Source organism: Nestor notabilis, unplaced genomic scaffold (assembly GCF_000696875.1).
Source record: "Nestor notabilis isolate BGI_N333 unplaced genomic scaffold, ASM69687v1 scaffold11360, whole genome shotgun sequence".
Lineage (NCBI taxonomy): Eukaryota > Metazoa > Chordata > Aves > Psittaciformes > Psittacidae > Nestor > Nestor notabilis.
This window is the reverse complement of record NW_009910682.1, coordinates 1-16,309: the sequence shown is the minus strand read 5'-3', so window position 1 is coordinate 16,309 and position 16,309 is coordinate 1. Positions and strand designations below refer to the sequence as shown.

General features: G+C 39.0%; 1 protein-coding gene across 1 annotated transcript; it reads right to left on the bottom strand.

Annotated features, from left to right (window-relative positions):
• Nucleotides 1-654: 654 nt before the first annotated feature.
• ASMTL (acetylserotonin O-methyltransferase-like) lies at nucleotides 655-13,569 on the bottom strand (the record flags this gene model as incomplete). Its single annotated transcript, XM_010011183.1, has 7 exons — nucleotides 655-977; nucleotides 6,126-6,248; nucleotides 6,729-6,872; nucleotides 7,459-7,588; nucleotides 8,499-8,683; nucleotides 10,392-10,554; nucleotides 13,146-13,569. Coding segments are annotated over 7 exons (1,384 nt in total), but the record flags the coding sequence as incomplete, so codon positions are not given.
• Nucleotides 13,570-16,309: the final 2,740 nt, after the last annotated feature.

Below are 16,309 nucleotides of genomic sequence, written 5' to 3'. Positions count from 1 at the left end.
TGAGTCTGACTGAGGGAAATTCTTTTCTGTTTCTGCACTTTTTCTTTTTTTTTTAAAAAAATCCTTTTCTTTATCTAGTCTCATATTCTGCTATCCACTTTTGTAAGTGCTCACAAATTAAGAAGGGCTAAAAAGGAGGAGGAGGATGTTCTTGAACTAAACGTGTTGCTCCCGCATTTCATGTCTGATTATAATCACAGACGAAACTTGTGCTTTTATACAACTGTTTTTTTCCAGAAACTTCACAGAAGGCTGAGTCCACCTTGACTCTCTCTAGTTCTTCTGTTTCCAATCTTGCCCACGCCATTGCAGTAGCGGTCTCCAGACTTTGTTAGAGAATGTTTCTTTATTTACAATAGAGTGCGTAACATAAAATCATATTAAAATGGATGGTGATGGAGTATCAAAGTGATACCTGCACTGACCCCCTGAAACGGGCAAAGCTGGTCTGAGCCCAGGACTATTCTAATTGCACCAAGTATGAAGAAACTCTGATTTCTGAGCAGTGTGAATACTGCTGTGGGGCTGCTGACACCATTTGTGGCTGGAGACTTGTTTCTGAGGGTAGACTCTTCTGGCTTCATTACACTAGCGTTCAAAATAAATGAAATCGATCCCTCCCCTTTTTAAAAGTAACTTCAGAAAGCTACCATAACATTTCTTGTTTACAATACTGATGGGAAACTAAGAATGTATTTGCATAATTACAAAACACAAAACATGTCTAGAGACATCCAGATTTTACTACTAAATCAATTTTTCCTAGGTCTTAATGCAGAGAATGACATCTAACAAATTTCCTGTCACTCTGATTTTGACATTTGTGAATCCATGTTGTTCCAGTAAGGCTTGATATTCAGAGCCACTTCTCTCCTTTCCTTCTGTCTGCACAAGCATGTTCAAAGACTGCAGCAGAGCTGTACGCCTCTTCTTCTTCTCATCATCCAGTACCATTTCAGCCAGCAAAATCTCACAACCTAATTTAAAAACAAAGGCATGCAACAATACTAATCCACTATCAGGCCAGAGAATTTCTGCTATCATATATAGGATGCAAACTACCAGATGCAGGTGATTTCATTTATAATTTCTATGGATTTGCTCTGCTATAACTAACCCACCATTAAATGTATAATCCACTCCTCTCACAAAACCCAGGAAATTCTCTTCCACACTATGGAGGAATGAAACACAAGTCAGGCCACCTCTTAGGGAAAGAAGGGATGACTTCTTGTAGACTTGGCATGATGGTTATGGAAAACAGTAAGACAGGAATAGTAGCTACATCTCTATTACTGCTCCCCATTCATATTGAAGTGGTGCCAAGCAGACAAAAGGGTGGATGGTAAGCATTATAGAGGCAGAAAAAAAGTCAGTGTTATTGTGCATTATTTCTGTAGGAACAGGCCTTTGTGGTGTGACTAATATAGGGATGCAAGCAGATCCTTAAGTGATTTCACACAGCCTCCTCCTCCATCTTCAGACCCACGAGCAGAAAGGGAATATGAGAGGGCTACTGACAAAACACTGCCTTTTGGCCTTGCATCTTATGTGGTGGTTTCTCTTGGCACAGTGTGGGTAGGAGGCCACCAATTCAGATCAAAATAGTACTAAAATAGCTGTAAACTGCTGTTTAGTACTGCATAACATTTATATCTTTCTGACCCTTAAGACAATCTCCTCAAAGCCATCCTCACATGTAAACCTCAGACATTTAATGATAAACAGTAAATTGAACATGACACTGCAGCTCCTTAGTGAACAGACCAAGATCTGGAGATAAAGTTGCTGGCTGAGACCTTGGTGTTAACTATCAGGAGTCACAAAAGTCCTTCTGACAGCTTATTAATAAATTTTCTTTTACAGACAGGTGAGATGAATCATCCTCTGAAAAAGCCAGTTTTTTACTGATTGGAGATTCAATGTGAGTAGATGATTTGAATGCCTAATATTTAGGTATCTCAAGATAGAGTGATGTAGCCCATTTGTTACGATTCAGTGGTTTCTATTTCCTGTCCCCTACCCATCTGATTCTCCTTTGCCTTCAACAGAGACACCTGGGAATCACTGTTCCTGGTTATACAGCAAATGTTGCTAGGTAGAGTAATACATGGCTATCATTTCTAAGTCACCATTATGATACAGCTTTGGAAGTTGGTGTCTGAATTCTGCACATTCTGAAAGGAGGACACGGGTAGATGGGTCATTCCACTTTGCCACAGAAAGTTATTTGGGATGGATAACATAAAGGCAATCTGGAAAAATATACCCAGAAAGCACAGCCTTCAGAAATTAGACACAGTAAATTAAGTTAGTACAGGTAAAAAGAACAAAAAATTCTCTCTCCAGTCCCTCTTCATGAGAAGGACTGAAACAGAGATAATTTTCAACCCTTTGGGGGCATACTTTGATGAAGAAATTTTGGCCATGGTTTTATCAGAGATAAAAATTCATAGTCATAACGGTCTCTTCTGAATTAGAAAGTCATTTAATCCAGATTATCATTGTTTAGCAAGGATGTAATATCCAGCCAAAAGATAAGTGAGAGTGAGGAGAGTGTCAGCCCTCCAAAACCTGATTTTTAAGAACAAAACCAAACCCCACATTAAATATTTCCAGTATCCAGCAGTCATCTTACATATCCTAAAATGACCTCACAGCCCACACAAAGCGGTTTAGCCATTAAATAGCTCTTCCCAGGCTTTTGTGGTGGGTAGCTCAGATGACCTACTACCTACTACCATTTGCTTCTATTCGATTACTCTTCCAGGCAGAAGTACTGTTAATAGCTGTAACAAGGTCAAAATGGATATAAAAATGATTGAGCTGGGACAGCCAACCAAGTTGTGTCTCTTCTTTCTTACAAACTTTTCTGTTTTTCTCAAGGATTCTTACCTCAGCATTCAGTGAACAAGTGCTGAAGTTCTTGTTTCTATTACTTATCTATCATTCCATTAACCCTCATGTCTCAAGGACAGAAATTCCACAATTTCTCTGGGCAACATGCTCCAATGCTTAATTATCCCGAGAGTGCAAAGCTGTGGTGTATTACCACAGACACCATGCCCAAAGGACTAATACTTAATGTGTATTACTGTTGTGCTTTAATCACAGAGTACGTTGAGGTTGTATGGTAGCCAGGCACATTCGATTCAAATTTTACCATCGGATATATAGTACTTAGAGGCATAGTTTTAAAGTCTGTGACAGCTTCAGGTGTGCCAACTTTAGGATTGAAATTTTCTGACTCAAACAAGTTTATAGCAGCTTAAAGAACAGCATTATGAACTAAATGAATAATTATGAGATGAGAAACATCTGATTGCTGGAATGAGTCTCTCTCAAAATACAAACCTGTTAAGCACAACGGCAAGCTCCATGTCAAAATGGAAAAAAGACACACTGAAAATTCATTCAGTTGAATAATTTGCCTTATCTCTTTAAATGTCTGTACAGACATGATCAGCCAAATTTCCATTCATAAAAGCCTCCTGCCAAGAATTCAAACCCCAGTGATGTAAAAGTCTGGCATTTCCCTGATTTTGCGCAGCTGAAATGTTCTGCAGTAAGCGTATTTCTCATAATGAATTGAATCACTGTGACACTTTCACTCTGCTCAGTGCTCAAAGTGCAAAGTAACTTCTGATTAAGTAATGTAAGACAAGAGTCTGCCAGGCAGATGCTTGACCTTGCTCATCAACTCTCTTTAATTGGCTGAGGTTCATGATTTAGCATAGGCATGGCTACTCTCACACTGGCTTACTGGGATTATTGCTGTAGAAGTGTGACAGGCAAGAAAAATCACAACTGATAGAGAAGAAAACTAGTATGAAAGTGCAACTTTAATCTCCAGGAAGGCTTCCACTACAAAGTACACTTTAAATAGAAAAAATAAATATTAATGAAGTACCAGGGGAAAAAAGAAATTAAAAAAACATTAGGAAAGGTGACATTAGTGACAAATTTCTTGAAGAGGTGGGATACAGTACATACTTCTCCAACTAAAGACTAGAAGAACATGAAGAAACTTCTGTTTTCAATTTTCATGAGAGAATTTATACATAAATCCTAAAGCTCAAGTAATGAGACAGAAAACATATATGGCCATTTAACCATCTTACAAAAATCCCCAAACTGACAGGAACAGGTTTTACTACAGTCTGTGTGGGTGCATACTGTGGCTGAAGTTTCTCTGCGACATTGTAAGTGCTGTAGGAATATGTTTGAGCTATGTCCTATTTTCACTTTTTCTTGTAGATAAAGTGCTTAAAAAAAAAAAAAAAAAAAAAGAGTATCCTTGAGATGTTTTTGAGGGAAGCCCCACAGAAAAGTGAAAAAGAGGACAAGCATCCCCGAATTTAGAGAGATTGTACAGTATTTTTTATTTTTCTTTTTTTTTAATTTCTAATAAAAATGAGCAGTAACCACTGAATACACTGCAGAGGGGGAATTCTCTTTAATTTCAAGGTCCAGGAAGACAAAGGTATTAATGTGGCTCATAAAAGTTTTTAGTTTTAACTTGTCATACTATACATCTGGACAGCAATTCTGAGCTTAATACAGTCTGCAAACTAGCCAAGATAACCGGCATGAACATATTTAATACATATTTTGGCCAGACATTTCTTAAATGTGTAGAACTCACTCCTGCAGAAGCTGCAGTCCAAAAGGCCTGTAACAACTATTCCTTAGATAAAGGGTCAAAATGATCCTAAACTGACAGTATGTGCTGGCTGATGATGGGTACATTGCACCAAGTGTTGTAAGAACTCAGCATCCCAGTCTGCTCCTGGGCATGCTATGGCGACAGGGTCTTGAAGCACAAAAGAACATCCAGTAAATTTTCTGTGATTTTAATTTGTACATTCGTGAATCCATATTTCTCCAGCAGCTGCTTATATTCTGAGCCACTTCTCTGCTTGCCTTCAGTCATACTGAGGGACTGTAGCACAGCTGTAGGAGGGCACATCTTCTGTTCATCAAGCACACTTTCTGCCACTAGCAAGGCACTTCCTGCATTTCCAAAACAACCAAAAGTGGTTCAGTAAAGTACTTCTAGCTTCAAGTTTTCAGTGTTATGTTCAGAGGCAGTTTCAGAGGACCCTCACACTAATGTAGTAATGGTATTCAGTGGCAATCAGTGGCAGAACTTTACTTTCAGTAATCTCTTCCTGGAAGCAACCATTTAATTGTTAAAAGGAAGGGGGAGTTTAGAGCACTGTCTCCACTTCAGTGAAGTTCAGATCACTTTTAGGACTATGCTCTTAAACTAAGTCTTGTTTCCATTTGAAGCAAGCAGCTCCTGTTAGCACCTGTCATACCCCAATCTTTGCATAAGAAGATTAAGACAGTCACCCACAATTATTTTTTTTTTATTCCCCCCCCCCAAATGGGATTATTCTTTATGGCCTAGATCTAATTTTGAATGCTCTCTTACGAAACAAACCTTATAGCTAGTTAATCCTGTTGGATTAAAGCAGCAGTTAATCTTAGCACTGTAGGCTTTTCTGCTTTTCGTCTTCTTCTTTGATCTTTAGTACTGTTCAAACATGAGTCAATTGTGCCATGGCAGCCAAAAGGGTTAACTGTATCCTGGGGTGCATCAAGCACAGCATTGCTAACCAGTCAAGGGAGGTAACTGTTCCACTGTACGGTACACTGGTGTAGCCCCAGCTCAAGTACGGTGTGCAACTGTGGGCACCTTAATATAGAAAGGACATCAAACTACTAGAGGGTGTCCAGAGGAGGGTGACCAAAATGGTGAAAGGCCTCAAGGGCAAGACTTATGAGGAGTGGCTGAGGTCACTTGACTTGTTCAGCTTAGAGAAGATAAAGCCGAGGGGAAACCTCATCACAGCCTACAGTTCCTCAAGGGGAGCAGAGGGGATGGTACTGATCACCTCTCTCTGGTGGCCAGTGATAGAACATGAGTAATGGAACAAAACTGTGTTCAGCTTTATTTCATTTTTTTCTTAGTAGGTGTTAATATAATGCAAGCATAGATGTTCAAGCCAAGGCTATTACTACTGGACAAAAAAAAATACACCTTTTTAATATGAACCTCTAACTCATTATGTTTATGAATTAACATGTACTTTTAAGCCCACAAGATGAAAAAAACTTACCTGGTTTGCAAACAGCTGATATCTTGCTTAAAAGCACATGGATTTTTTCATCAGGCCAGTCATGAAGAACACGTGAAAGGATATAAAGATCTGCTTCTGGAAGATTATCCTTGAAGAAGTCACCTGTTGGAAAGCAGAGTTAGTACATTCCTGCAGAAACCACAAAGGACGTTCCTACAAAATGAAATGAAAATATTGCAGAGCAATTAGGAGCTTCAGCAGAGGCAAAGAAAGAAACAAGAATGAACAGGTATAGGTATGCACTGATTTGCAGATAAAGCATAGTTAAAGAGAAGAGCAGAACACAGGTAAGAATTCCATAACATATGAAAGGACATGCAGCCTCTGCTCCCAGTGGTACTAAAAACATTACTAATTCATACTTCCTTATTTATCCATGTTCTCCAACCATAGCCAGGTTTTTTTATCCCCACAGGCTGAGAAATACACTGTCCCCATTTGGCATGGGTGAGTATCTATTGCCTTGTACAAAGACAAGTTTGGGGTTGGAGCTGGGTAGCAGACCATTTTCTGCAACAAAAGACCCTGCACTGTGCTCTAGGGTAACAGAAATGCAACAAAAAGATCATGTGTTACATTTACCTGATACAAACGTTACTGGAGCTGTATGTTGTGGTGAAGGCTGAAAGTAAGAGGTGTTTGCAATGACTTCTGGAAGGTCAAATACTGTGACTTTGAGATTTGGATATATTTGTACTAATTCATGAGCCAGAGCTCCAGTGCAACCTGTTGAAAGTTTAAAAAAGTCAGATCAAGTCTTTTCTCCCAGCGTTTGCAGACATTTTTAAAGACAAGGCTGTATATAGCACTACAATAGACATCAAATCAGAATTAAAACTACACACAAAACAAACCAATTCTAAAAGAATCAAAACATTTTGTTCTAGCAGTGTAGTGTTTCAAGTTTGACACCCCAATACAGATGGATTCAGAAATAAATTCTTCATTACTTTTGAAAAATCTTGGACATGCCAATGGACAGCAACAGCACAGTTGAAAATGGAGCTCCCAGCCCAATATTCTATCTCCTGAGCCACAAACCATCTTGTTTTCTGTGTTGAGCTATGTCAGTAGGTAACTGATTGTGACAAATATTTACTTACTTCAAACTACTCAAACACCATTTAAGCAACTCTGCTTTTAGTTAACTGCACTTAACCCTTTTATTCTGACATTACCATACCAGAAAAATAACAGTGGCTAATAATGTGGTTTTAGTAAAAAACCACATGTATATTTTAAGTAATAAAATACAGAACTGAAATCAAGCTTTTCCCTTAAATTTGTATACAAGTTCAATTACAAGCAATACCTCCCAAATCACAAGCAGATTTAAACCGTGAAAGATCAAATGCTGTAGCCACATCTCTTGCTGTCAGGCGGGCAATGCTGTGCATGGCAGCCATAAAACGTTGCTTCACTTCCTGGCTGTGATAATAGTCCTAAAAAGAGAAAAAAAAAAGCACAGTAATTGAAGTTCAGTTTCATGACTTAACTAAAACTACGTTCAACCAAAGCAGTAGGTACACACCATTAACATTAGAATCCTAAAATTAAGAGATTCTAAGATTAAAAGTGCCATTGACTAATTGCTCATCCAAATCCTTTGCTGTTTCACTGTAGTGATGCTAACATTAGGCTAACAGGACCTTAAGTTTCCAAAAGCCCTTATTTCCTTTTATCAACTGTGCATGAGGGATGTAGACATCTCCTTTAGGAGATAGGCTTCATCAGCATCTAGAAGATAGGTACAAATTAGGAACCTCAGGATATAGCCTGAAGTACACTTTTTAGCCAGCTCTGCTGTCAGAGGTAAAGTCCTGACATGTTCTGCTCACTCTACCAGCCCTCTCCTTAAACAGGCACAAATATTTATGCCCCTCCACTTGCTTTACCAGAAGGATAATTGACAAGTTTGCATGAACACAGAGCGACTTTGAAAACAGCTATGATTATGCAGTCAGCACAGACTGAACTGAATGCACATCAGCATCAAGTGATTGGCATCTGACATGGAAAAGGTGATTGTATGGTAAGATACTACTATCTGGTGTTTAAAAAGGACAGCAACGTACACAGGCCCAGAGGTTGGTCTTAGAGTATGTTAGCTGGATGGGCAACACTTTAGCTAGAGAATTTTTGTCAGCACTTGAATTTCCCAGTATATTCTGTGATTGCTCCAGGACTTCAGAGTTTAAAGTTAAAGAGAACAGCAGTCCAGGACTAGTTGCATTGTGTTTCTACCATTTCTGAGACTGACCAATTTTCTTAGATGGCCCATTCTCTATCTTCCCCTAGATCAGTTCTGGGCTCCTCACAGCTAGTTTTGCTACTAATGAGAGTTTGTATTACCTTAAATAAATCCTCTGCTTTCTTTCCAAAGGCTCGATGGTTCTGCCTGCTGCCTTCTTTGACAGCAGACTCCAGGTATGTGAAGAGAGGCCAAAGGTGGTCATTAGAGTGGATAATGTAGCCATGAAGTGAGTATTCACCATCTGAGGTCAGGTAAGTATTTGTTGAATCTGTATTACTGTAACCTTATGGGAAGAAAACAACTGTAACCAGGCTTTGTTTCAGTATAACTGTTGCTTTAAATCTGAAGGCATGTCTTCCTGCATAGCTGTTAAATACCTATCAAATCCTGATGTTATATTTTCTGTGCAAGTATTTATATGAAATAATTCTAAAAGTCCTCTTATTCTTAAAGGAGCAAGTACTTGGGTTTTTTTTCTAAACCAGAGCAGCTCAGTTAGACACCTAATATTTAATGGAGAGTACTAGAAGTTCCTCATTCTTGGCTGCATTTTGCTTTAGATTACGGCTTCTCCTCCCCTTAAGTTCAAGCTTTCTCCAGTATGTTTTGCCTTCAGGGCTTTCTCCTTGGTTTTGTCCTCTAACAGAGAGGAAAACCTGCTTTATTTCCTCTTCTTGACACTTGACCATTTCAAGTCTTACTACGTAAATGATGCATATGGAAACTTGTAAGTACATAGAGTGGACTGAAAGAGATAATCCTGACTCCCTCACCTATATACACCTTCAAGCACTGTTCCAGTTAGGGGCACTAAAATTTAAGTTGTTGTCCCTGAAGAGGAACACATTCCAGAGCACTCCTTGTTAAAATCCTGATTAACTGCTGAGGACTGTGACACTGCATTGCTGCATCAGGGAATGGAATTTGGTCATTATTTTAGACAGAATCATAGGATCATTTAGGTTGTAAAGACCCCTAAGCTCATCAAGTCCAACCGCTACCCCAGGGCTGCCAAGACCACCACTAAATCATAAATCACTAATCACTAAATCACTGTGGGCCTCATCTATACAGTTTTAAAATACTTCCAGGGATGGTGACTCCACCACTTCCCTGGGCAGCCTGTTCCAATGCCTGAAGAAATTTTTCCTAATACCCAATCTAAACCTCCCCTGATGCAACTGGAGGCCTCTTGCCCTATCACTTGTGAGAAGGGACTGATACTGACCTTGTTACAACTTCCTTTCAGGTAGTTGTAGAGAGCAATAATGTCTCCCCTGAGCCTCCTTTTCTCCAGCTAAACAACCAGTTCTTTCAACCAATCCTCATAAGACTTGTGCTCCAGGCTCTTTACCAGCTCTGTTGCCCTTCTCTCACTCCAGCACTTCAATATTTCGTAGTGAGGGGCCCAGAGCTGAGCACAGTATTCAAGGTGCAGCCTCCCCAGTGCCAAGTACAGGAGGATGATCACCTCCCTACTCCTGCTGGCCACGCTATTGCTGATACAAGCCAGGATGCTGTTGGCTGCCTTGGCACACTCTGGCTCATGTTCAGTGGCCATCAATCAGCACCCGCAGATCCTTTTCCACTGAGCAGCTTCCCAGCCACTCTTCCCCAAGCCTGTAGCATTACATGGGGTTATTGTAACCCAAATGCAGATGATATGTCTGAACTATTACACTGCTCCCTGAGACTGCCCACACAACTGTTAACTTTTTCTTAGAAATCTGGACAGTGCTATATTCAGTGAGCAAAAGCAATCTATGGTTTCCTCAAAGACTTGAATATGTTCATTACATAAAGCCTGCCCCTAAATGAAACAATTCCAGCTACGAATAATGAAAGCGAACAAGCAACAATCCATTCCCCTTCCCCCCTAATTCCAAATTACCCACAATATCAAGTTAAACCCTGTGACCTTCAAAGCAGCTCTTCCAGTCCTGCATGTCTTTCAGTACTATATGCAGTTCCAGGGAGAAGGAATTAGTCACCTTGTGGTGTTTTCTCCAGTAATCCAAGAGCAGCACATGCATCAAGGAGTCTTTCTGTTCCACACACGGAGGTTCCAACCTCATTTGCAATATCCACAGCTTTCAGTGGACCTTTATTTTTCAGGTGATCAAATATCTTCAGCTTAGAGGCTACAAACAGAGACTAAATGTAGGAAAAAAAATCTGTTAGCATACTATGTTTAAAAGACTGCAACCAATGAACCTTTTGCCTAGAATTACTCTGCAGAACTACTCTTTAAGTGCAACATAGTTTAACAAAACTCCTAAAAATTGCTAAGATAATTACATCATCTGAGGGTTTCCTTCCCTCTCAGAGGGTTTCCTTATTTTAGCCAAGTAACAGAATTTTTCCAGAGGTGTCTGGGAGAAAAGGGATCTCAAAATATTCTGCAACACAGCCTACAGATTTTGTATGAAGACCACCTCTTTATTCCGGTATTTGGCATATCCTAATCTATACGACCGTTCCATAATGTCAAACATTCTTAAACATCTGAACCAATGCCAAAAGATCAAATTACATTTGATTCACCCAAAACATAAGGAATGGAAAACTCCACCAAGGCAGTGTAACAGCTTCAGCTGCTGTAATACTTGTCTGGTTAATAAAAATTAAGGAGGGAAAAAAAAGAATAAAACTTCAGAGCACAACTGTCCTACATGCACACCTCATAGAGCACAAGAGAGGAAACACACACAGCAATCACAGAATCCATTTCTTTGTGACTGCAGGCAACTATAATGTACTTAATCAAGGCAGTCAAGGAAAAAAAAAGATTGACATTCTGTTTGATAAAAATCAAATGGAGAAAGAGATTAACTTTGGGGAAGGTCTGCTACTGTGTGCGTATATATATCATATCATATCATCTTCATCCTCTTTTTACAGTTTCCTCTGTTATTCTAAAGAGAACATATAGCTGGGATTTATCATAATCCAGGCTTTTACCGAGCCAACTGTATCTAACCTACAACCATTTGGTTTCCAAGACCTGCCCAGTCTTTGGACTGATACCACCCTGTAACTGTAAGAACAGGAAAGAGAAAGTAAGAAGTGAGGTCAGAAACTTGGCTGATCCAAATCATTCCTTCTACCATTTTGTAATTCTCAGTTCAAGGAGGTAGGGGGAAATCAAAGGAAAAACCCCAAAGGTCTGAGTATGGATCAGACTGTGCAAATTCAGAACATGCTAATCTTGAGAAAGCAGGATTTAACCCTGATCCCCTCCTGTTCTGCAACAGCAGCTGTTCAAAGTAAAACAAGTAGCAACATCTTAACCAGGAGGAGGTTCCATTCTGCTTTATGACGTCCTTAAAACAACACTGAAGGACCAAAATGAAACAGCACTTGAGAGCTTTTGTGAAACTAAATGCCTTTGTGTTCTTATCCCTATTCTACAAGTGGAGAGATGCTGTATTTTGTCAGATCACAGGAAGAAGTGCAACTGGTAATTAATTTTATAAAGATTCAAACCCTGAGAAAAAATATTTCCCACTAGTTCAACTCAGCACTTCATACTATGACTTTACACTGGATTAGTGGGAAAGGAAAGCTTCTGCTTCTATTTCCAGACTCTACACTCTATTTACTGCACAAAACCAAATTCTACATCACATAACTGTAAAGAGTGTACATAATGTGCAAAAAATGATGAGTTTCCATATTTTACTGAAATTGACAAAATGCTAAACATCATCTCACTTTCTCTATAGACAAAGAAGCTCAAACGCAGCAATCTCAAGGCTGCTTTATTCCAAATCTCTCAGTACTACTTTGCATGCCTGCAAGCAGCACGCCCACAGATCTACAGTGACCACACTATGGTTTTCCTTCAGATCTGAGTACAACTTTCTGCTGTTGCAGCAAAACCATTGTTCACTGTCTGGCGTGTTTCCCTCCATCCCCCTCAAATGTGTTAAATCTTTAGTTCCAGGTTTGTCATTTCACTGCCACTTTAGCATTTTTTTTCACCTCTTCCTAAAACATGACAATGCCTGATGGAAATCAGTGGTCTACTAGAATGATTGGTGCTCATTTCTCCTTTGCATTCTTCACTATTGTCTTCACTACACTGAAACTGAGTAGAAAAACTAGTAGTATTTAAAAAGTCTAGCTACTCATTTCTCATTACACTTGGCTGCTACACAGAGCATGTGACCTTCTGTTTGTAAACTGTTGCTTGTATGTCTCCTTCATATACTGCATGGATATTATCAGCTAAACATACCTGGAACATGAAACAGGGTATATAAAAATCTCTTTAACAGGGAACAAAAAACCCCCTAAGATCCTCCACAGAATTCTAATGCTAAGCATTAGAAGTTAGAAAGGAAATACAATATATACAATTATTGTCACAGCTTTAACTCAGAAAAGTTAATCATATTAAATGCTGCCTTTGCAGAGTATACAAAGGTAACTTTCTGCTTGATTGTGGTCTTGTGATCAGTAAGAAGAAACACAAACCACCAAACTCAAAACCACCAAAAAACCTAACCCAATTTTTTCCTCTCAAGAGGAAACCAAACCAAAAACCAACACTTGTACTGCACCAGAAGTTTCAGCTATCTTGGAGTCTCTAGTACTTCAGCGGTTATCTTTTACTAATTATTACTACATTCTTATACCAGCTCAAGTATTTCACATTACCTGTAATATATTGAAGTCTAATGAAACAACTGTATCAGCCAGCATTGTAGTAAGCAGGGGTTTGGGTTTCCTTTTTTCCTTACCTTTGAGGCTCTAAATCCATCCATCAGCTCTAGAATCTTAGATGGAAGTTTTGCTGCACTTTCTGGCACGCCATTCTGACTTTCCAGAGGTACCATAAACCCAGTTTTGACACTAGAACTGTTTTCAGAATTGTAAATAGCTCCTGATGAACACATCCTGCTGTCCAACTTACTAGCACCTTTGTGCTCTGTGAAATCTGCAGATTCACTTTCTCCATCACTTAGGTTCTCAAAAGTGTCCACAGAAGGGATAGAGTCATACTTTTTGTGTTGTACATTATGTTTAGAAGGTGGATAGTACAATTCTGCTAGTTTTTTGCAGAAGTGATTCAGAGGAAATCCCATCACATTCAAGAAGTCTCCGTGGACATACTCAACTAACATTCCACCAAGGGCCTGGATTCCATATCCACCAGCCTTATCCCTGGGGGAGAAGAAAGCAAAAACGACACGTATTTAATGACAGTTAAGAGTGAAGGTAGCAGAGATCACAAATACTCCAGAAATAGTGCAGGGCCTGAAATAAAGACAAGTGTACTTAATGTTAAAGGCAGATTAAGTCTACTAGCTCAATGCTTCAATTCATAAATCACAAGATAAATACAAGGATCAGTATTTCTACTAGGGGTGAGCAGCCTAAGATGTTTATGCTTCGGACAGTCCAAGTACCATAGTAACCTAAGCAGGAGGTTACATTATCTGGCTGCAGTTAGACTGCATTCTCCAAGTCCTGACTACCAAAAAGGTAACAAACCAACATTATTATTGGGTCACTTAGCTGCATATTGACCTTCGCTCTATTCCACAAGAGGCTGAAGAGCCCTTAGGAATATGTTAGCTCCAAAAGGAGTTCACACTGAAGAAGACATCTTAGAACTTGAATAACTGTAGTATACATCTTATGGATCTTAGTCACAGGAATACCTAAAACGAGGATCAGGAAGATAGGACTTTCCTGGGGAGGAGCAACCTATCCAAATACAAAACCCACTACTCTCCCATTCAGCCCCATCTAGTTCTTGTATAACCCTCTGAGATATAAGCAGAGTTGTAGTTCTTAACACTGTGCTCTTAGATGCCACTGTAATACTAGTAATTTGGCACAGAAATGTATTTTCTCAGAAAGTAACCTTGGAAATCTGATTTGTCCATAGGTGTAATTATGCAAATTCCACTATGTGGAATGGAAATGTATACAGGCAGATAAGCTTCAATAAACTCAATAATTTTATTGTCCACATTTAAGGAACAAGGCCATCAGGAGTATGCTTACTACAAGATAACACCAGAATCTGGAAGCCTAAGTCAGCAAGCTTTGAAACCAAAGGTCAGTCAGTCTCAGACCTATTAACTTAAAATAGTATGGAATTACACGAAGTACTTGTGCAAGAAGGTTACTACACAAAGAAGATTACTGATTTTTCATCTTAGATTTGATCAGAACCAAATCTTTGTATTTTTAGAACTTATTTCTGGATTCCCTTTTTGATAGTCCCCTAAAAGAAACAGAGGATCAGTATTCCAGCAAATAAGATTTCTGAATTGCTATGAACTGGGAAACAGGGCCTTTGTCTTAATCTTGCATACAGCACCAATATCTAACTTCATCATTGTTTAAATTATTCCTTCTTTTATAACATACTCAAGACTTATACCATTTAAATTAGAAATATTCTAATGACTAAATAGTCATTTCATTTTTAAAATGAAGTAGCAGTCTAGTAGGATGAATTCATTCTGACATATGTTGACAGGGAGGCAAAAAACATTGTAAGCATCAAAAGCAGTGACATCATACTCCCAGCAAGGACATTAACACAATTGCCCACATCTTGTTTATTTTTATACAGAACTTTATATCCTGGCATTGGATCCTGAGAAGGATTCTCTACTACAAGTACAGCTCTAGTCCAAATGCATGAGGCTATGTATTTAGTAAAAGTTCCACTGATTTTTCAATAAGCATCTTCCATGCTAAAACCCAGAGCCTGTGAGTATTTACACACCTCTCAACTAGCTCTGGCTAATCTGACTGGGTCTTTTAACTGGATACTTTATTAGCATAGCACTAACTTCAAGGCTTCATTTGTAACAGTATGCACAACGTCAGTTAACTTATATTACAATGAACATACAACTCACTTTAAAGACCTTTTGACAAACAGCAAGATCACTGCTGCAACTGAAACATTTTTCATCTACCAAATGTTGTAAAGATACATTATTTGGAATGCGTGCAACATCCACTGATTTAAAGACAAAAACACCACCACCACCACCAATCCCCTACGATCAGCCAACAAACAAACCCTCACACAATACAGCATTCAGGAATGTGTGCAACACCCACTATTTTTTCCTCAAAAACCCGAACAACCCCCAAAACCCCCAAACAAACCAACCCACAATAAACAATAGGGGGAAAATAGACGTAAAATGGAGGTAATTCTTGAAAATGCAACATTAAAGCACATTTCCTTTTTTTAGGTGTAGAATTTGAACATGCCACAAAAGAGTATATCCATGTAAACAATATTTGTATTGTCCAACTGGGTCAATCACATAAAACACTTTTGCACTAACAAGCACTCCAGGTCCTACAGATCAAGGGAGATGCTTGGTTGGGTTTTAGGTGGGTTTCCAAAGGCAAGAATGCATATCTGACAATGCATGTGTTTTGGCCCATATAGTCATAAATGTAGAACAGCTGTTTCATACAGATGAGTCAAGTCATTGTAGCAACATGACAGGTAAAAAAAACAAGGTTCAAAGTCAATTCCAGTATAAGAACAGCACAGCTCTCTCTGCTTCTGTAATTCTGCATCTGGAAGATTTTTGATCTTATGTTCTCAGAGCTGATAACCTCAAGCTATCCATGCGCTTAGTTATGCTGTGAGACTAGTTATTTGCAATATCTAAATTATATATTTGCTATAGCTTTGAAGGAAATAACTCTTAAGAGAAATCATACAAAGGAAGAAAAACATTTATGTTCTACATTTTATTAGTTCATAGTTACGTCTGAAACCATACAGCTCCAGCCTCTGTAATCACCTTTTTCCCCAGAATGCAGCAGGGTCCTTTGGTTTCATTGTCACCATTCAGAGCAGAGTTATAGAATCACAGAATGGTTTGGGTTGGAAAGGACCGTAAGATCATCTAGT